This window comes from Microtus ochrogaster, unplaced genomic scaffold (assembly GCF_000317375.1).
Source record: "Microtus ochrogaster isolate Prairie Vole_2 unplaced genomic scaffold, MicOch1.0 UNK35, whole genome shotgun sequence".
Classification (NCBI taxonomy): Eukaryota; Metazoa; Chordata; class Mammalia; order Rodentia; family Cricetidae; genus Microtus; species Microtus ochrogaster.
The window spans coordinates 3436068-3452529 of NW_004949133.1; the positions used below are offsets into that span (position 1 = coordinate 3436068).

At 43.3% G+C, this 16462-nt stretch overlaps 1 protein-coding gene across 2 annotated transcripts in view; it reads right to left on the bottom strand.

Annotated features, from left to right (window-relative positions):
• The window catches only part of Slamf1 (signaling lymphocytic activation molecule family member 1), a 33379-nt gene that overhangs the window by 4486 nt on the left and 12431 nt on the right, over nucleotides 1–16462 (bottom strand). The window contains exons 4-6 of one of the 2 annotated variants that reach the window (XM_013354249.2): nucleotides 9432–9443; nucleotides 7162–7251; nucleotides 3960–4033 (exon numbers count right to left, since the gene is read on the bottom strand). In XM_013354249.2, the coding sequence (XP_013209703.1) occupies nucleotides 3960–4033; nucleotides 7162–7251; nucleotides 9432–9443 (176 nt within the window). Of the gene's footprint in view, nucleotides 1–3959; nucleotides 4034–7142; nucleotides 7252–9431; nucleotides 9444–16462 lie in introns of both variants that reach the window. The other variant, XM_005368586.2, reaches the window with a different exon arrangement.

Genomic DNA, 16462 nt, shown 5'->3' on the forward strand with positions numbered 1-16462 from the left:
CTCTCTCTTTTTCAAAACAGGGTTTCTCTGTAGCTTTGGAGCCTGTCCTGGAATTAGCTCTTTTAGACCAGGCTGGCTTCGAACTCATAGAGATCTGCTTGTCTCTGCCTCCCAAGTGCTGGGATTAAAGGCCACGTGCGCCACCATTGCCCGGCTAATAAAGCACTCTTGTTATTGCAAATGTGGCTGTTGGTCTTCTTTGGGGAGCTTCTCTTGTACCTTAACAAAACTGATAAATTGTCTAGTGAACCAGGACTAGAAGACGATAGTGCCCCACCCCTCTCTTCCAGTGTTGGAATTGAAGCCAGGTCTTGGTGCATGCTAGCAAGTACTTTATCACTGAGTTATACCTCTAGCTCCAGATAATATTCTCTCTCTCTATTTTTTTTCATTTAATTTTTGAGACAGGCAGGTAGCCCGCGTTGGTTTGAAACTTTTTATGTAGACCAGGCTAGCCTTGAATTTGCCATTCTCTTGCCACTGCCTTCCAAGTGCTAGGATTACAGGCATGGCCTTCCATGCCTAGCCTGAAAAAATTTTTCAAAATTTAACTAATGTGTGTTGGGGGTTGCTAGCTGACCGTGTGCAGTTTCATGTACATGAGAGCAAGTGCCTGCAGAGGCCAACAGAGGGTACCACATGCCCTGGGGCTGGGATTGCTGGTGGGTGTAAACTGTCAGACTGAGACTTGACCCCAAGCCCTCTACAAACACAGTGTACACTCCTAACCCCTGAGTAATCTCTAGGCCCCGATGATATGTTTCTTATGGTAAAAAAGCTCACTAGGAATACTCCAGCAAAATGTATGCTCAATGATGGTGTAGCGAAGTCTTCCCTTCCCAATCTGGAACTCAGCGGGAATGTCAGCGTTACCGCTTCTGTTCGCCATCGTGTGCGAACAGGACGTTGTCAGTGAAGTAGGACAACGGAAAGCAGGTGGAGCTATGCGGTCTAGAAACAAAATGGAGAGCTAACTCTTTGGAGATGCTACAGCGGGGCAGGAAAACCCAGCAAAGCTGTCTGCAAACAAATGCAGGAACGTGCGGATCAGGTCAGCGGTGTTTCAAATGCAAGGTCAGTATAGGAAGAGGATATGTTAACAGTAAGCAACTAGAAACTAACAATATTCCAAGGTATGAAGCTCCAATCAGTCAGAATGGCATATATATATATTCTTATTTGTAAAACTATGAAACGTCATTTTGAGAAACTAAATAAGACAGAATGGGTAGAGAAAGAGTCAAAACAATAAAGATCTTCACTGTCCTCATCGGCCTATTTGGTGCTAATTAACATTCTAGCAAGATTTGGTGAAAAGGGGTTTAACAAACCAGTTGTGAAATATGTATCAGAGCACAAGAACTGGCCAAGAACTCTTGAAGAAAAAGAACAAGTGGGAAGATTCGCTTTTATCAGACATCACAATTTATATCCCTAATTAAGAGAGTTTAGTCAATGGGCAGTGGAGCAGAATACAGAGCGTCAAACAGAACCACGCATACACGTACCCTCAAATTATAACCAGTAGGACAGGGCAGTCAGGGAACAGTCTTTGCGACAATAACTGGTAAATATGTGCCAAAAATGACACTTGGCTTCTCTTAAACCAAACTCAAAAATATTTCCCAAGTATAGAATAATGTGAAAGAGGATGCCAGAAGAGTATTTTTATTACCTAGGACTGAGAAAAAATTCTCAAATAGGTTAGAAGTGATAACCGTAAAGGAAGAGGTTACCAAATTGCTCTAGCCTGACATTAAGAAGTGTTCTATTTCGGTAGGGCTTACTGAGAAATTACAAAGGCAAGCCACACATGATATGGATCTAACCTCTAAAGGACTCACCTCTAAAACGGCTTTTTGGTTTATACTAACTTTTTTTTAAAAAAGGGCCTAAAACGCAAAGGTAAATGGGTATGAGATTTGAAAGTTGGGCGATTTTAATATGGCAATAAACATATGAAAAGTTATTACTTATCAGAAAACCAAAGCCTTAATAAGACCCCCTACAGGTATGGATAAAATAAAAAAATGGTAACAAATTTTAGCCAGCACGTACAACTTTTAAAACTTATTTGTTGGAGAAGTAAATTGGCACCTACTTCAAAGAACAATTTAGTCCTAACCAGTCAATTGGAGAATCCATATGCCCTATCATTCGGCAAATCTACTTCTAAGTATGTGCAGCAACAATATGTAGACATATTCACCAGAAGACAGTCACACAAATTTCATTACTGTAACTTTCATAATGACCTCAAATTGGAAATAACCAGATGCTCATTAATAGTCATCTGATAAATATATTCCCAAACATCACATGTACACATTGCTAAACTCATGAGAATGTATGCAACCTGAGTTCAAAGCCACGCATGAATTCTAACCAGATGTGAGAATAAATGCTGACAGATTTTATTTTTATGAGGTTCCCGAAAAGAAATATATAATTCTTATTTCTAGAAGTTAGGATAGTGGTTATTTCTGGGGAGGAGATGGGAAGCTGTGGTACAGAGATTTTCTGGAAGAACTGGCTGTGTTCTGTTGCTTCCTGAGTGGTATTTTACAGTGGAAGACTCAAACTGAAAGATGTAATTTCTTCTCAAGTCGGTCAATAGGTTTAATGTAACCGTAACTCTTTCTGTTTTCTAATACTTGAGAAACTGATTCTGAAAGACACACTCAGCCTCTGCAAAGCAAACATTTAGGTGAGAGAGTACCATTGGGGCTCTCATTTCTTTAAATGGAAGTTTGTCCTTAATAGGCATCTATGGTGATTGTGGTGGTTTGAAATAAAGTGGCCCCCATAGGGAGTGGCACTATGAGGAGGTGTGGCCTTGTTGGAAGAAGTATGTCACTATGGGGTTGGGCTTTGAAATCTCATACATGCTCAAGCCATGCCCAGTGAGACGACAGTTCACTTCCTGTTGCCTGCCCATCAAGATGTAGAACCCTTGGTTCCTTCTCCTGCACCATGTCTGCCTGCATGTCACCCACTATGATGTTAATAGATTGAACCTCTGAACTATAAGTTAGCCCCAGAGAAATGTTTTCCTTTATAAGAGTTGCTGAGTCATGGTGTCTCTTCACAGCAATAGAAATCCTAACTACATATTACAATGATGTAATAAACCCACCAGACCATCACAGGGAGCAGAAAGAGATCTGCCCAGGACTGTCTTCCTGATCCTCAGGAATGAATTTATTGTATTAGTATGCAATTATCTTTACTCTCATAATATTTGTCCAAGAATATGTGCCCCCCCCACTGTCCTAAATGGACAAATTATGGGCTAAAAAAAATCCTCTAGAATTAACTGTGACTGGGCAATAGCAGCATCTACTGAGGATCCTGTAGACTCCCTATCCCTCACTGCTAACATGTCTGTTCCCCGACTCCATCGTGTCTCATATTTTTCCATCACTCCTTCTAGTTCAGTGGTCACTCTACCTCAGTTTTGTTTTTCTCTCCTCTCCCTTCAATATGTCCCCTTTCGTTTGAACCCCACACTGACTGGAACTCTCAAGATCCTCCCTTTCTCAGTCCAACTGTACTGCGCACATGCCTTCCTTTGAATCGGGCCAGCATGCCACAAGAGTCTTCTCACACCTCCCCGTTTCCTAAGGTTGTACCATTCAAGAAGGAAGTCTGAGGAGATGCAGCGTAGACTCTTAGAATGCCAGCGCTGGACAAGCGTCCACTGTCGTGTGTTTACAACTTCATCTCATATGAAGAAGCAGGCCACCAGACTGCCCAGTGTTTCCCATTATTTCAAACAACAGGAGTTCCAGGGACACAGGTTCAACAACTTTTAGGGGAGTTCTTATTCTTGACTTCTGCTTCCCTAATTTCATCTACTCTAGAACCCCTAAGGAACCATGGTCTTGTGCAAGGTGGCCCAATCAGGAATCCCATAGGACATATGACAGACATGCCCCCAAGAAGAGCACAGAACTTACCCCTGATTTCTGCACTTGCGCATAAATAGTAAAGCCCTTTTCTTCCACTGGCGGCTGGCAGCGGCTTCTTTGACCTGCAAAGAAACACAGCAGTTACCTTCCTCAAGTCCTCGGCGTGAGGCCCCTCCCCCAGTCCTGTCTGGTCTTTACTCTCCACTCTCTCCTCCTTTCCTGTCACAGGAGCCCGGCATCTACTCATTTGTTGATAGCATTGGATCGGTTACTCGATCTGTCTAGACCTGTGTTCCTAATGTCAAATGGAATTTGAGATGCCTGTCTCACAGGACTATTGTGGGAATTAAATGAGAAAAGACCTGAAAAGTATTTATATATCAGTTACACTAGCAGGCAGCAAAGGTCCAATATGTGCTGTGCCCCCCACCCTTGGGTGCTATTTGACCGCTTTACAGTTCAGCTACTTTAATCTCTATGTCTGTGTGTATCTGCTCTCCTAGTGGGGTTCTAGGTCTTCTGAGGCCACAGCAGGCTATTTATAGCCTGTCTCTTATTCTCCAGCTGGTAACATGTTGCTTTGCTCACAGCTTTCTCATCCCCCTATTTCTGGAGGGCTTGCTAGTGTGTGGGGTGGGGGTAGAGGTGGGTGATTCACTTGGAAGTGTCTGGAAAACAGGCCAACAGTGTCATTTCTTTGTTCCCCATCTAGAAAACCATCCCGGAGCTGGGGGGTCTCTGTCAATTAGTGAATTGTGAAACATTTTAATTTTTAGATGACATTTAAATTTTCCTTTTAAAATTGTACAGAAACTCCTAACATTATAAAAATTCAAGTTGGCTAGAAATTCTCCCTCATTAACCAACCCCATTGTATTCCCAGAAGTAACCAATTAAAAAGTTTCCTGTGTGTCCATCTCTGGTCAATCTAGTACTTTCTGTGAAGACATAAATGTTTACTCTGTATAGACTAATAGCCACAAGTAGTGAGCACTTGAATGTGTGACTAGTGAAATTGAGAAACTGCTACTTAATAGAAGTTCAATTAAATATTGAATGATACAGTTTTAGATGATCAGTGCTATAGTTTATAGGTTTTTTCTTAAACACAAACAATGCATTCTAATCCCATATCTCTATAACATGACCTTGTCACTTAAAAATTTCTCAGAGGCTCTTCGGGATGCTGCAGTGGCCCCTCTTCACTTTTCCTAACACTGAACCATTTCCTTTGCAGGTGTCATGCATGGGTGAGGATGTGGAAAGGAAGGCACTGACCTATCCTCCCTCCCTCCTCTTCTCCTTTTTTTTTTCATTTCACAAACAGATTGTCAAGAGCCAGCTCAACTTGACTCCACATCAGCCAAGTCTTTGGATGTAATGAAAAAGACCCGAGCCCTAGATCTTAGCCTTAGGACTAGTGCCAGCATTTGCTGCGTGGCATTGAACAAATTAAGTCACCTTAATGGGGCTCTTTACATACTGTAGTTGTAAAACCAGAGCATAGACCATTATTGGTTTTTTAGCTCTCACACGAAGAAATAAATTGTCTTATGTAATCGTAACCTCAAGTACCTTAAACCTGCTATAAGTACTGTTTCTAGAGTCTCCTTAAGACTTAAACATTGACCCACTCACATCAAGAGATATGTCTGTCTACAAATGCATGTGTATACATGTTTATCATTCAGAAAAAAACACTGTGTGTTTTCTGAACATTGGTTTGCCAATCTCCACAGCAATACCACAAAGGGTTTAGTATCCTCACTTTGCAGATGGTGGTCAGTTTGCTTGGTTACACAGTTCACTGGTGCTAAAGTCTGCCTTTGGATGCTGTCTAAGGCCAAAGCCCCGTGTGTTCATTTGCTTATTTGGAGATGGGGTCTCACTGTGCTGCTCTGGGCTGATCTAGAAACCACAGGCTGGAGTGATCCTCCTGCCTCAGACTCACAAGCAGCTGTTAGTACAGACTTGTCTCATTGTACACTGCCCAGTGCCTATGCTCGTAACTAGTGTATTCTCCTGGAGACAAACTTGCCAGAACCACTTTAAAATTCTTCAGAGTCAGGCGGCATTCTTGAGATGACACTGTTCCACATTGCCAGCAGAATCTCTTGAGCAATGTTTAGCGGAAGCCATAACAACTAACTTCAGATTTTGGCGTAGATTTGTATAGCACTGAGTTACAAGGCATAACTGATGTGGGATGTGTGCTGAGGGTGGGGGAAGTGGGCTTCGGTGGGAAGGGAAGTGCTGCTCCCTGAGTGCTTAGCTTTGTGTTGAGCAGAATGTAGGGAGGAAGGTGTGTGGAAGGAAGGATAGCATAGCATCCCTTCACTAGCCAGGTTAACGTGGGACACTTGCCTGCTTTCTTAGCCTCTGATTCTTGCTGGTTTGTTTGTTTGTTTTGTTTTGTTTTTTAATAATGAAAACTAGTGGATCCACTCCCAGACCCTTTGCTCTCAACAGAAGCTTTATCTGAATCACACACCCCTCCCCCACTGTCTCGGAGAACTCTTTGATGGAGGAAATGAGGCAGAGGTAGGCCTCTGTGCTGTGCTCGACACCTTCTTATATAAGCAAAACCGACCTCAGTATGCTGAGGTAAGGGCTTTTTCTAAGAAGACCGTGTGTGGGTCACACTGACCTGCTTGAGCACGACACAAGCCCTCAGCTTGGTGAGGAGACCAACGTAGTGTTCTGTGCTCCCCCAGGGAAGGCCAGCCAGGGCATCTGAGTCAGGGTGCTCTGATCCAGATGGGCGAGTGGGAGTCAATATGGCTGAGGGGCACATGGCCCTGAGATAGCGAATCATAGGACAATTTGGAAGAAAGATCGAGCATTTAAACTTGGAATCACAGCCTTACTGCTTTTAGTCTACTCTGGGACCTGTTTCACAGATCCAAGACTTCTCTGAATTCTCTTCTCTAGCAAATATCAGTTAAGCATGCTTCCTGTTTCTATTCCTTTAGCCTTCCCTACAAGCCAAACCTCACTGCTGCATTTAAATTGTCTGCACAGTGTCTTCTATATTAGACACTTGTGGCTCTGTCCTCTTCTGATTCCCTTAACCTGGCAGTGGGGCTCAACAGACAAGAACGGACTGAACTGAGCAGGGATGGGTTGATTCAATCTTTTCCCCAGGGGGTCCCAGGCAGAAAGCTGTAGTGAGAATGAGTCTGTGCTCGTATTAAGATCTATTCTGCTTACCACTGGGAGCCTAGCAAGAACCGCTTCTTGCCAGACCTACCTTGTTTTTTCCACAGCGTGACTGCTATAGGGACCAGAATGATGAAGAGTAGAACGAACCCTAACGATGCAGCAGTGGGTGTTGTTATCCCTGAGCTTGCGTCTGAAAGAAAAGCCAAAGAACAATATGAAATGCACCATGGGTTTAAAAATACCTGACCCAGAAGTGAGAAGACTGAGCTTCATGCTCCGTTTCCGTACCTCCCTCCCCAGGGAGAGACATTTGTTTACGTGGTATTAGAGACCAGCCTGCGACCACTAAGATTTCCATGTCCACCTTCTTATCCCCACTTCACTCACTATCCCTAAATTCACATTTCTGATTTCATAAAGATGCTTCTAAGTAAAATGCTTTATTTTATCTTTACCACTTGTCTAAAATTAACCTGTCTTCTCTCTCCTGCCAATCTCTTGCCCCGTTTCTCCATTTCTAAATTTCTAAAGTATGGTGTGTCCATTTTTGGTAAAGGGGATGTGACGGTCCCGTGTGCTTGTCCCCGTGCCCCCAAACTACTCCCATGAGACAACTGGGAGGAAGAAATCAGCTTTTCTTCTTAAAAAGGTAAACACAATAGTGCTATTATTGCCCTTAAATGCAAATGACCGTGTGGAACCCAGCAGACCTGAGCTAAGAGAAAAGCATGTCGTTTTTCCTGTAAATTATCATAGTTCAAGTTAGCAAAGCTAACTAAGACTTGAAATCACAGAGCCAAATTTTGTAGCTTTCTCAAGAACACTACTTTGGAAAAGAGTGAATATGGCCTTTGTCTCAATCAACATGGTATGTGGCTAACTAACAGAATAGTGGCCAGTTGCTAAGTTCTTACAGTCAGATGCTTTTAATAGTGAGTCTTGTACACCACTGTATATAATCAGAACAATCCTAAGGGGTGGGTACTTTTATCCTTTCCATTTTATAAGTAAGGAAACGGCATGAAGAATATCAAGTACTAGAACTAGGAATGGGAGAGAAAACATGGCTGAACACTAAAGACAGGTTCCCTGGGAGTCAGAGAGCCTCCTAGAGCAAGCAGTGAGGTCCCATCTGAACCACCAGGTTTTTAAGTAATGACACCAAATTCTAGTGTTACTAATGAAACAAAGAGAGTATCAGGTACTAACACAATGTGGAGGGACACTTTATAAAAAATGATTGTGAGAGAAAAGTGGTTTTAAAAACATCCTACCCCGAAGTATAAACACAAACAAATAAATAAGCTTCCTGGTTGTACTTCGGAAGTTGAAAGGAAGAACCAAGTGGGTTAGAAAGGAACAGAGTAATGGCAGACACAATTCAGATGTTTCTAGAACCGATGAAAATATAGACAGAAGTCCCACAGAACTGGTAAGACGCGCCAGTCCAGCAGCTACTCAGAAGTTTCCTTCTGGTCTTGAAAGAGTTCTTCTTCCCAGGCTCTCCATATAGCTAATCACAAGGAACCTCACAGCAATGACAGATTCTCTTCCTCAAGTGAACTATGTTTTAACCCTGCCAAATACCAACTTTAACCATCTTGAGCAAAAAAGGATAGGATCTAGGTGTGGTGGTTCATGCCTCTCGTCCCACCACTCGGAAACCTGAACCAGAAGGCTGAAAGGTCAAGGGCAGCCCGAGTTGTGGAGGGAGACCCTGCCTTGAAAATGAATGAATGAATGAATGAGCATCAGAGAGTTGGCTTTGTATAACATATAAAATGTGAAGGCAGCTGTGAGGTACTCTGCATGACATCCTGACTGGTATATGATGGTTGAGAACCCTCAGTGTTATATGCATGTATGTATGTATGTATGTACGTATGTATGTGCATGTATGTCTGACCGGGAGTCTAATTGATTCAGATTTTTTATGTCAGTACCAGGGACACATAGAGAAACTCCCCAGGACCAGGAGAGAAGCAGGGGCAGCAGCCTGAGCTTCTTTCGTGAACCGTGGTACTGGTCCAGCGAATCGTGATAGTGGTGCTTACTATTTTGAGAGAGTTCCTCTTTCTTCTTCTAACATATGTATCTTGAGAAAGTCTATAACAGAAGCTAATTTAAGGACAAACACATCAACCATTTACATCATTTCCAAAGGTAATATTTCTTCTAAATTTCATATGAGATTTACAAAAAGACCAAAACCCAAGGTGATGCCTCTGAAGCGGGAAAACAACAGATGATGGACTTTTTCGGGGACTTGCCTGCCAAATCTGCCTTTCTCACCTCCCTGGGCCTTCTGCTGGCAACCCCACTGGCCACCTACTCACATAAGTCAACAGTGACAGGTACATGACTGAGACTCTCCGTGTGGTAACACCAGGCCTGTGTCGTCCCAGAATCTCAGGAGGATGAAATCAATGGGCTTCTTATATCTCATGACATAAATGGACAGCTTCTGCCAGACATGAGGCAATCTGGCCATCAGCTTGAAAGATATTTTTTTTAATTTATTTATTTATTATGTATACAATATTCTGCCTGTGTGTCTGCCTGCAGGCCAGAAGAGGGCACCAGACCCCATTACAGATGGTTGTGAGCCACCATGTGGTTGCTGGGAATTGAACTCAGGACCTTTGGAAGAGCAGGCAATGCTCTTAACCTCTGAGCCATCTCTCCAGCCCCTTGAAAGATATTTTTATCAACTCTAATTTTCTCTTTGCCTTTTAAAACATATACAAATATATTGGTGAATTTTTAAAAAATCAAACCATTTGTTTAAAAAATCTTAAAGGAGGGGCTGGAGAGATGGCTCAGAGGTTAAGAGCATTGCCTGCTCTTCCAAAAGTCCTGAGTTCAATTCCCAGCAACCACATGTAATAGGGTCTGGTACCCTCTTCTGGCCTGCAGGCATATACACAGACAGAATATTGTATACATAATAAATAAATAAATAAATATTTTTTAAAAAAATCTTAAAGGAACTATTTTGATGTTTAGTTTATCCAACCTACTCACTTCACATTGAGGAAACAAGTATATATGGCATTCTCGAAGATTCAGTGGCACAACTGGGAAGGTGAGCGCTGTAGATGTTGAGGTTTGTGACAGCCTCTGGAGATTGAAGTCCCATGAGGAAAGTAGCCACTAATGCTGATGCTGGGAGAGCTAAGGCCTTCAAGGTGGTCAACCCATTTCTTTGCTGTCTTCCTTCCGCTGTTTATTCTCCTTCCTGATGATGTTCCGGCTGTCCACCACCCCTGCTCATGCCCTTTGCCCAGGCCCCTCTTCCTTCCTCAGCGTCACCTTTCCTGAACATTCCAGCCTCACTCTGCCCTCTCCTGCAGACAACACATGTAGTTTATGTCATATAAGTTTGAACCTGTGTTTTCCCACCATTGTCTTTGCAATGCAAACCATTTTAACTGATGCTAATAGAAACCAGACAGGTGGATTCAACTTCATCTAATTAATAACGGTGTGGACTATTTAAAAACTGTGTGCCTCGGAGTCTTTCAGACCATTCAAGGCCTGTTTCATCACCAATAACGTGAGCATAAAAATATTTAGTCCACAGTGTTGTTCTGATGAACCAAGACAATCATGTACATAAAGTGTTCAGAGCTACAGCTAAAAGTCATGACATGATCAATGAACATCACCTGTTTCCACTAGTCCCAGCTCCCCAGTGAACCTCTAGGAGGCCAGAGGTCCCCTCTTGGCAGATATTCTTTTTCAGTACTTTCAGTCCTTGGCACATACATCCTCAGTAAGTTCTTAATGGTTGAATGGAACAAGAAAATGAGCTTGCTCTTAAGTACAAAAGTGTTCTTGTCATTGAAGCCCAGAGGTGCCACGTCCCATCCCGTCATTTGCTTATGACTTAGTTTTCCTATCAGAGAAGCAGGCCCCAAGGTGCCTCTATTTAATGCTAGCCCCGTTGGTGCTATTTGCTAATCATGGTACTTACGTAGAAACTGTCAAGGACTTGAAGGCTCGAGGAATTCAGACAAATATGGACACAGTGCTGCTTATTTAGCGTGTGTGTGTGTGTGTAGGAGGGAGGGGGAGTCAGGTTACACACAGTTTCCAAAGTTTCTGGAAATATTCTCCTGTGTTCCTCTGAGGCCTTGTTCCTATTGCTCTACCTGTTCTTCTTTTGTGTGAGGATCAATCCCTTCCTCAGTTTCTACACCAAGCAAAAGGAAGAGGGCAAAGCTCTACACCAAGAATCCATGTGTTTCAGTCTTCTGTGGAGGATCTGAAGGGACTCAAGGAGAGACTCCATTGTGAGACAGGAGCTTCCGTCCATCACCTGATAGGCTCAGATCTCTCTCTCTCTCCTTCTCTCTCTGTCTCTTTCTCTGTGTCTTTCTCTTTGTCTCTCTCTTTCTCTGTCTCTCTTTCTTTCTCTCTCTCAGTTTTGATTTGTTTGTTTGATTTTGTTGAGAGGCTAGGCTGGCCAGAACCTGTGATGTAGTCTTGTGACCCTCCTCCCAGCGTCTCCAGTGACAGGATTAGAGGCCTGTGCCTACTCCCTCAGCTTCTCTGCTTCCATATGAACGATATCTTCCCCTTCCTCAGAGCATCCAGGTCACATCTATATTCCTTGGGGGAAAGTCTCATTGTCTGTCTTCTGGCAGCTATTAAAGCATGTCTTAAGTCCTATGTATCCTCCAAAGAGAAATTTTAGTAGTAGTCTCTTTCAAATGATGTTTTTTCCATCTAGTAAATAGGAATCTCACTTAGGTTGGCATCTCTAAAGGTGCTCTCTGTGCCTATTATGTTCTTAAATTCTCGTTCATTCCATCAGATGCAGGACGTGACGTCGTGCCATATACAGTTGATGAACCTAAATTACTGGATATGAATGGATCTTAGAGAACTATCATGTCTTCTTCTGTTAAAAATGATCAGCGTGCTAAATACACGAAGGTCTCGGAAAGTATGCTAGGTCACTTCCTGAGTGCCCCGGGACAGTAGTCAGAGGAGGCACCAATGACCTACTTGCCACAGCTTTGCAGTAACGGCACAAAGCTGGGAGAGTTGCTTGCCTGCAGCACATCACCTGGGCTGCTGTTTCCAGACTGGAAGATCCCACTCTCTCTCTTTTTGTTCATTCGTGTAGTGAGGCCATTCAGGATGGTGGTTCTCAGAAATCAGATAAAACTGGCTTTTGGCTCCATCAGCCCTTCATCCACGGAGAAACATTACCTCAACTTTTTTTCTCTTTCTTCCCCCCCCCCCTTTTTTTTTCTTTTTTTTTGCTTTTGGACCAGAGTTATGATGCCCCCTCCTCCACCCCCTGTAGAAACCTCCTTAGAGGCAGCTAATTGGGCTGACTGAAAACACCTGTTCTATTTAGCAGCAACAGTACTTTGTATGACTGTCCATCCTCTACTCCTCTGCTACTAGCTGTGAGTTAACTGTAGGAAAACTGTTAGCTGTGAGAAAACCTGAACAGAGCCACACCTCCAAGGAAAATGATGCTGGCCATCTTCTTTCCCTTTGTGTCTCTGAAAAAAAAAATCTGTCGTCACAGCGACACAGAAGCTTCTCTCCCTTCCAGTCCTCAAATCGTGTTGCTTAAAGAAGATAAAAAAGAAAACAAAACAGAACCCAAGAAATAAATGTTGTTCATCCAGGAGCCTCAAAGATGCTCGCATAACGGTCTGAGAGTACCGGATCTCTTTCCTGCCTTTCATGTGGTTTTGTCAGCAAGGTTACCAGCATGGAGCAGGGCTCCTTGAAGAAGTCGGCAATCTTCAAGAGATGCCTTCTTAGTGGTACTTTCCAGTGAGAAATGGGGGTGGGGAGAAGACACTAACAAGTCTGGAAGCACCCGTATTTTTTTTTTTTATGGAACCCACACCTTTTGGGAACACTGTTTACACCAGCCTGTCCTCCCCAAATAGTGTAGTAGAGGGAACTAGAATGTGCCTGAGGCCATGTCTCCTGTTCTTTCATGGCCAGTACAACCTGGCTGTGGATACACAACTGCCCAGCTAATAACTGTATTTCCTAGCTTTCCTTGTATCGTGTTTGGCCACATAATGAATTGGAGCCGATGAGAAGCATCTGAACTCTACCCTTTCACCATTGCTGTCAGGTTGGCTAGCCGGGGAGTACACCGGAGAGGACCGTAGTCATGGAACATCTAGGTGACTATGAAAATGAGGCTTTGCTCGACTGGGGTGGGGGACACTCTGGAGCTCACGTGTCAGCCCTTTCTTCCACTGAGCCAGCATTCTACTAATTTCTTGAGAAAGTTTTCCCTTTGAGTGTGGGCTTCCAGGGGCATTCCCTTCTAGCTGAATTTTTAAGATTCTGAATCAACTGTCCTTGCACAGACATGATACTTTCAAAACAGAGTGATTAGGACAGCAGGAAGTCCCACACAGGATCTACTGTCAAACCACATTAATGTGCTTCACATGACCTAGATAAAAGACACCATGGGGCCCTAGCACTTAGGCCTTGCATACGAGACTTCTTTATGATGGACACTGAAGATGCACGAAATTCTTAAATGGCAGCTGGAACTTGGATGGTTATATGACTGAGAAGCTAGACAGATGTCATCAAAACTTCTTTTCAAGGCACACCTGTGTCCATGCACGTATTTTCATCAATTAAAGTGAAAAACTGTCTTCAAAATGACTCTTCTGACTTACGGATGGCAATATCTGGTGAACCCTCAGTCTACCGCACAGTTTCGCTCCAGGGCGGAGGTTTCCCTTGGTACACACTATGTAAGGAGTCTTTGTCACAGTAACAGTTGCTGCTTTGACTCAGGTCTCAGCACATTTTGACGGATTTCTGTCCTACGGTCCTCCTATAACTCATATCTTTCTCTCTGTCTCCTGCTGACCCCAGTCTGTTCCCTACACCACTGTATTTTCTCTTCGCAATGCAAAGACGGTGGAGCCGTTTCCCATCTAGAACCACCAGTTCCTATCTCCCTATTACCTGCAAGGCGGTGGAGAATGTGGCCTGTGCCTTCTTCTCTGCTTCTCCCTCTGCTCAGGTTGCCTTTTGTCAGTGAGTCTGGGTAACTTCTGCTCATTGCTTGAATCCCCATCTTCGAGGAGCCAGTGCTGTTCATTCCCCCTCTTTTTCACCTTGCACACGCTTTGGTTTTATAACCTCCTCTCCATACCAAGTGATCTAGGGTCATTGTCTATCTATTTACAGAATTCTCTCCTTCAGGACAAAGATTGAACTCTTTCTTCTTTATCTTTGTGTGCTCAGTCCCTTACATGATGCTGGAACATGGTAGATCCTCAATAGATACTTTGTCAAAGCCAAAAAAGCACTTTTAAAATTAGCAACTTCCATTTGCAAACACAAAGTGATAGACCAGCATCTTTCACCTTGTGACCCCTTCACAGGGATCACCTAAGACCACGGGAAAACACAGACAGTTACATTGCAATTCATAACAGTAGCAAAATTACAGTTATGAAGTAGCAACAAAAATAATTTTATGGTCGGGGGTCACCACCACATGAGGAACTGTATTAAAAAGGGTCACAGAGTTAGGAAAGTTGAGAACCACTGTAACAGACCAATGAAAGTGGGTTTTCAGTAATTTAGGTAATTTCCTCTACAGCCCTGTGAAGAGAAAAGGTCATGCTGCAAACTGTCTGTGTGTCTGGCTTGGATTTGGAGAAGACATCCTCCATCTTTGGAGGTGGAGAAATCATTACTTGAACTATGCGTTAAATTGTGTTCTCTTAAAATCTATATTTGGACATCCTTAGGATGTGACTTCGATTGGATATGGGAGCTTTACAGAGATAATCAAGTTGCAACTAGGGTGTGAGTGTGGTGGTATAGTTTAATTACTACACCTACTCCCTCATATGTCGAAGCTCTAAGCCTTGCCAGAGTGATATTTGAGAACAAGCTGTTAAGAAGGTAATTAAGTTCAAATGAGGTCACTAGGATGGCTCTTATCTAACCTGACTCTTGTCCGTATCAAATGAGGGAAGGGAGAAAGGCACCAGGGATGCACAGACAGAGGAGAAACGCCATCTGCAAGTCAAGGAGAGGTCTCGAGAGAAATCAAACCAGACAACACCTTGATCTTGAGTTTCTGGACTCCAGGACATTGAGACAATAATTTCCAAGTTTATAACATCAATATCCCCAGAAAACTAAGACTCGCTAGCATCTCTTATTAATAGTTCTTGTTGACATACTCACGAGCTGAATCACAAATGTCACCTCTGGAAGGAACATCAGTAATTTACCCTTTGGTTTGCAGATGGTGAAACAGAGGCCTAAGAGAGGAAAGTGACTGCCTCATGTCAAGTATCTTTACTGACTGGATGAGTGTCATGGTCCAGCCATGATGGGTTCGTACATTCCAGGGTAGGAGCATGTAGGTTAGAAATGTTAGGCAGAACAGAAAGAGATACAAAAGAAATAGAGACATAGGATCATACTGGGAGGGCAACTCAGTGAATACTGAATACTGAATCTGCCTGCATTTATTTTTTTATACACTTATATACCCCAATACGGAAGTGGGGAGCAAAAGACTGCTTTAACATGACACAAAGGATAACCAGAACAGTTACTTGCTTTAATACTTGAGACATCCAACCACTATTTTCTGGGTTAAGCATTCTGACTTTTTAGGCAGGATATACAGTGAATACACCCTAGACCAAGTATCCTGTAGGCAGCCTCTCCCTGGGTCAAGCCAACGATTTTAAAATAAAGGAGCAGCAATAGGCTTGAATTCTCTGACCTTTGGTCAGGGTGGAGCGGATCCACCTCTATGGGCCATCTTAATGTCCAAAACACCAAGTAACCACACCTTAGGTCAGGATACCCTGTTTTTAACCACTCCTGTTGTCAACAGCTTTGAAAGCGTGAAAACAAGCTCAAACTCTCTGACCTTAATCAAGGTGAAACAGGCTCACAGCTGTGCCCCCCCCATGACCCGCAGATGAGGCCTTGATAGAGTTCTACTCAGAGCACCCTGTCTTGTCACTTCATGTCTCTCCGTACCTCACAGAAGCCTGCTGCTCACTTGGTCACACCAGTGTATATTTCATCCTCAGGATGCCTTAAACAGGTAAAACTATCTTCAGTGTTTGTGTAGAATGTCCTGCTCTGAATGCTCTTAGGTGTAAGCTTCATGGATTCCCACGATTTTATTATGCACTAGTCAGAGGCTTGTCAAGCTGTCTTGGAGCATGAACGGAATTCCCATCCCAGCATCCCTAGCATCCCATTTTGAGATAGGCCAAGGAAAAATGTGTTGCCTGTCCCTAAACAGGCTTTTACAACCAAAGAGAGCTGGGCTGGCATAATGGGTATTTCTCCCTCATCTTCAAGGAAAACAACTAGTTTTTTATTATGATTTCTAA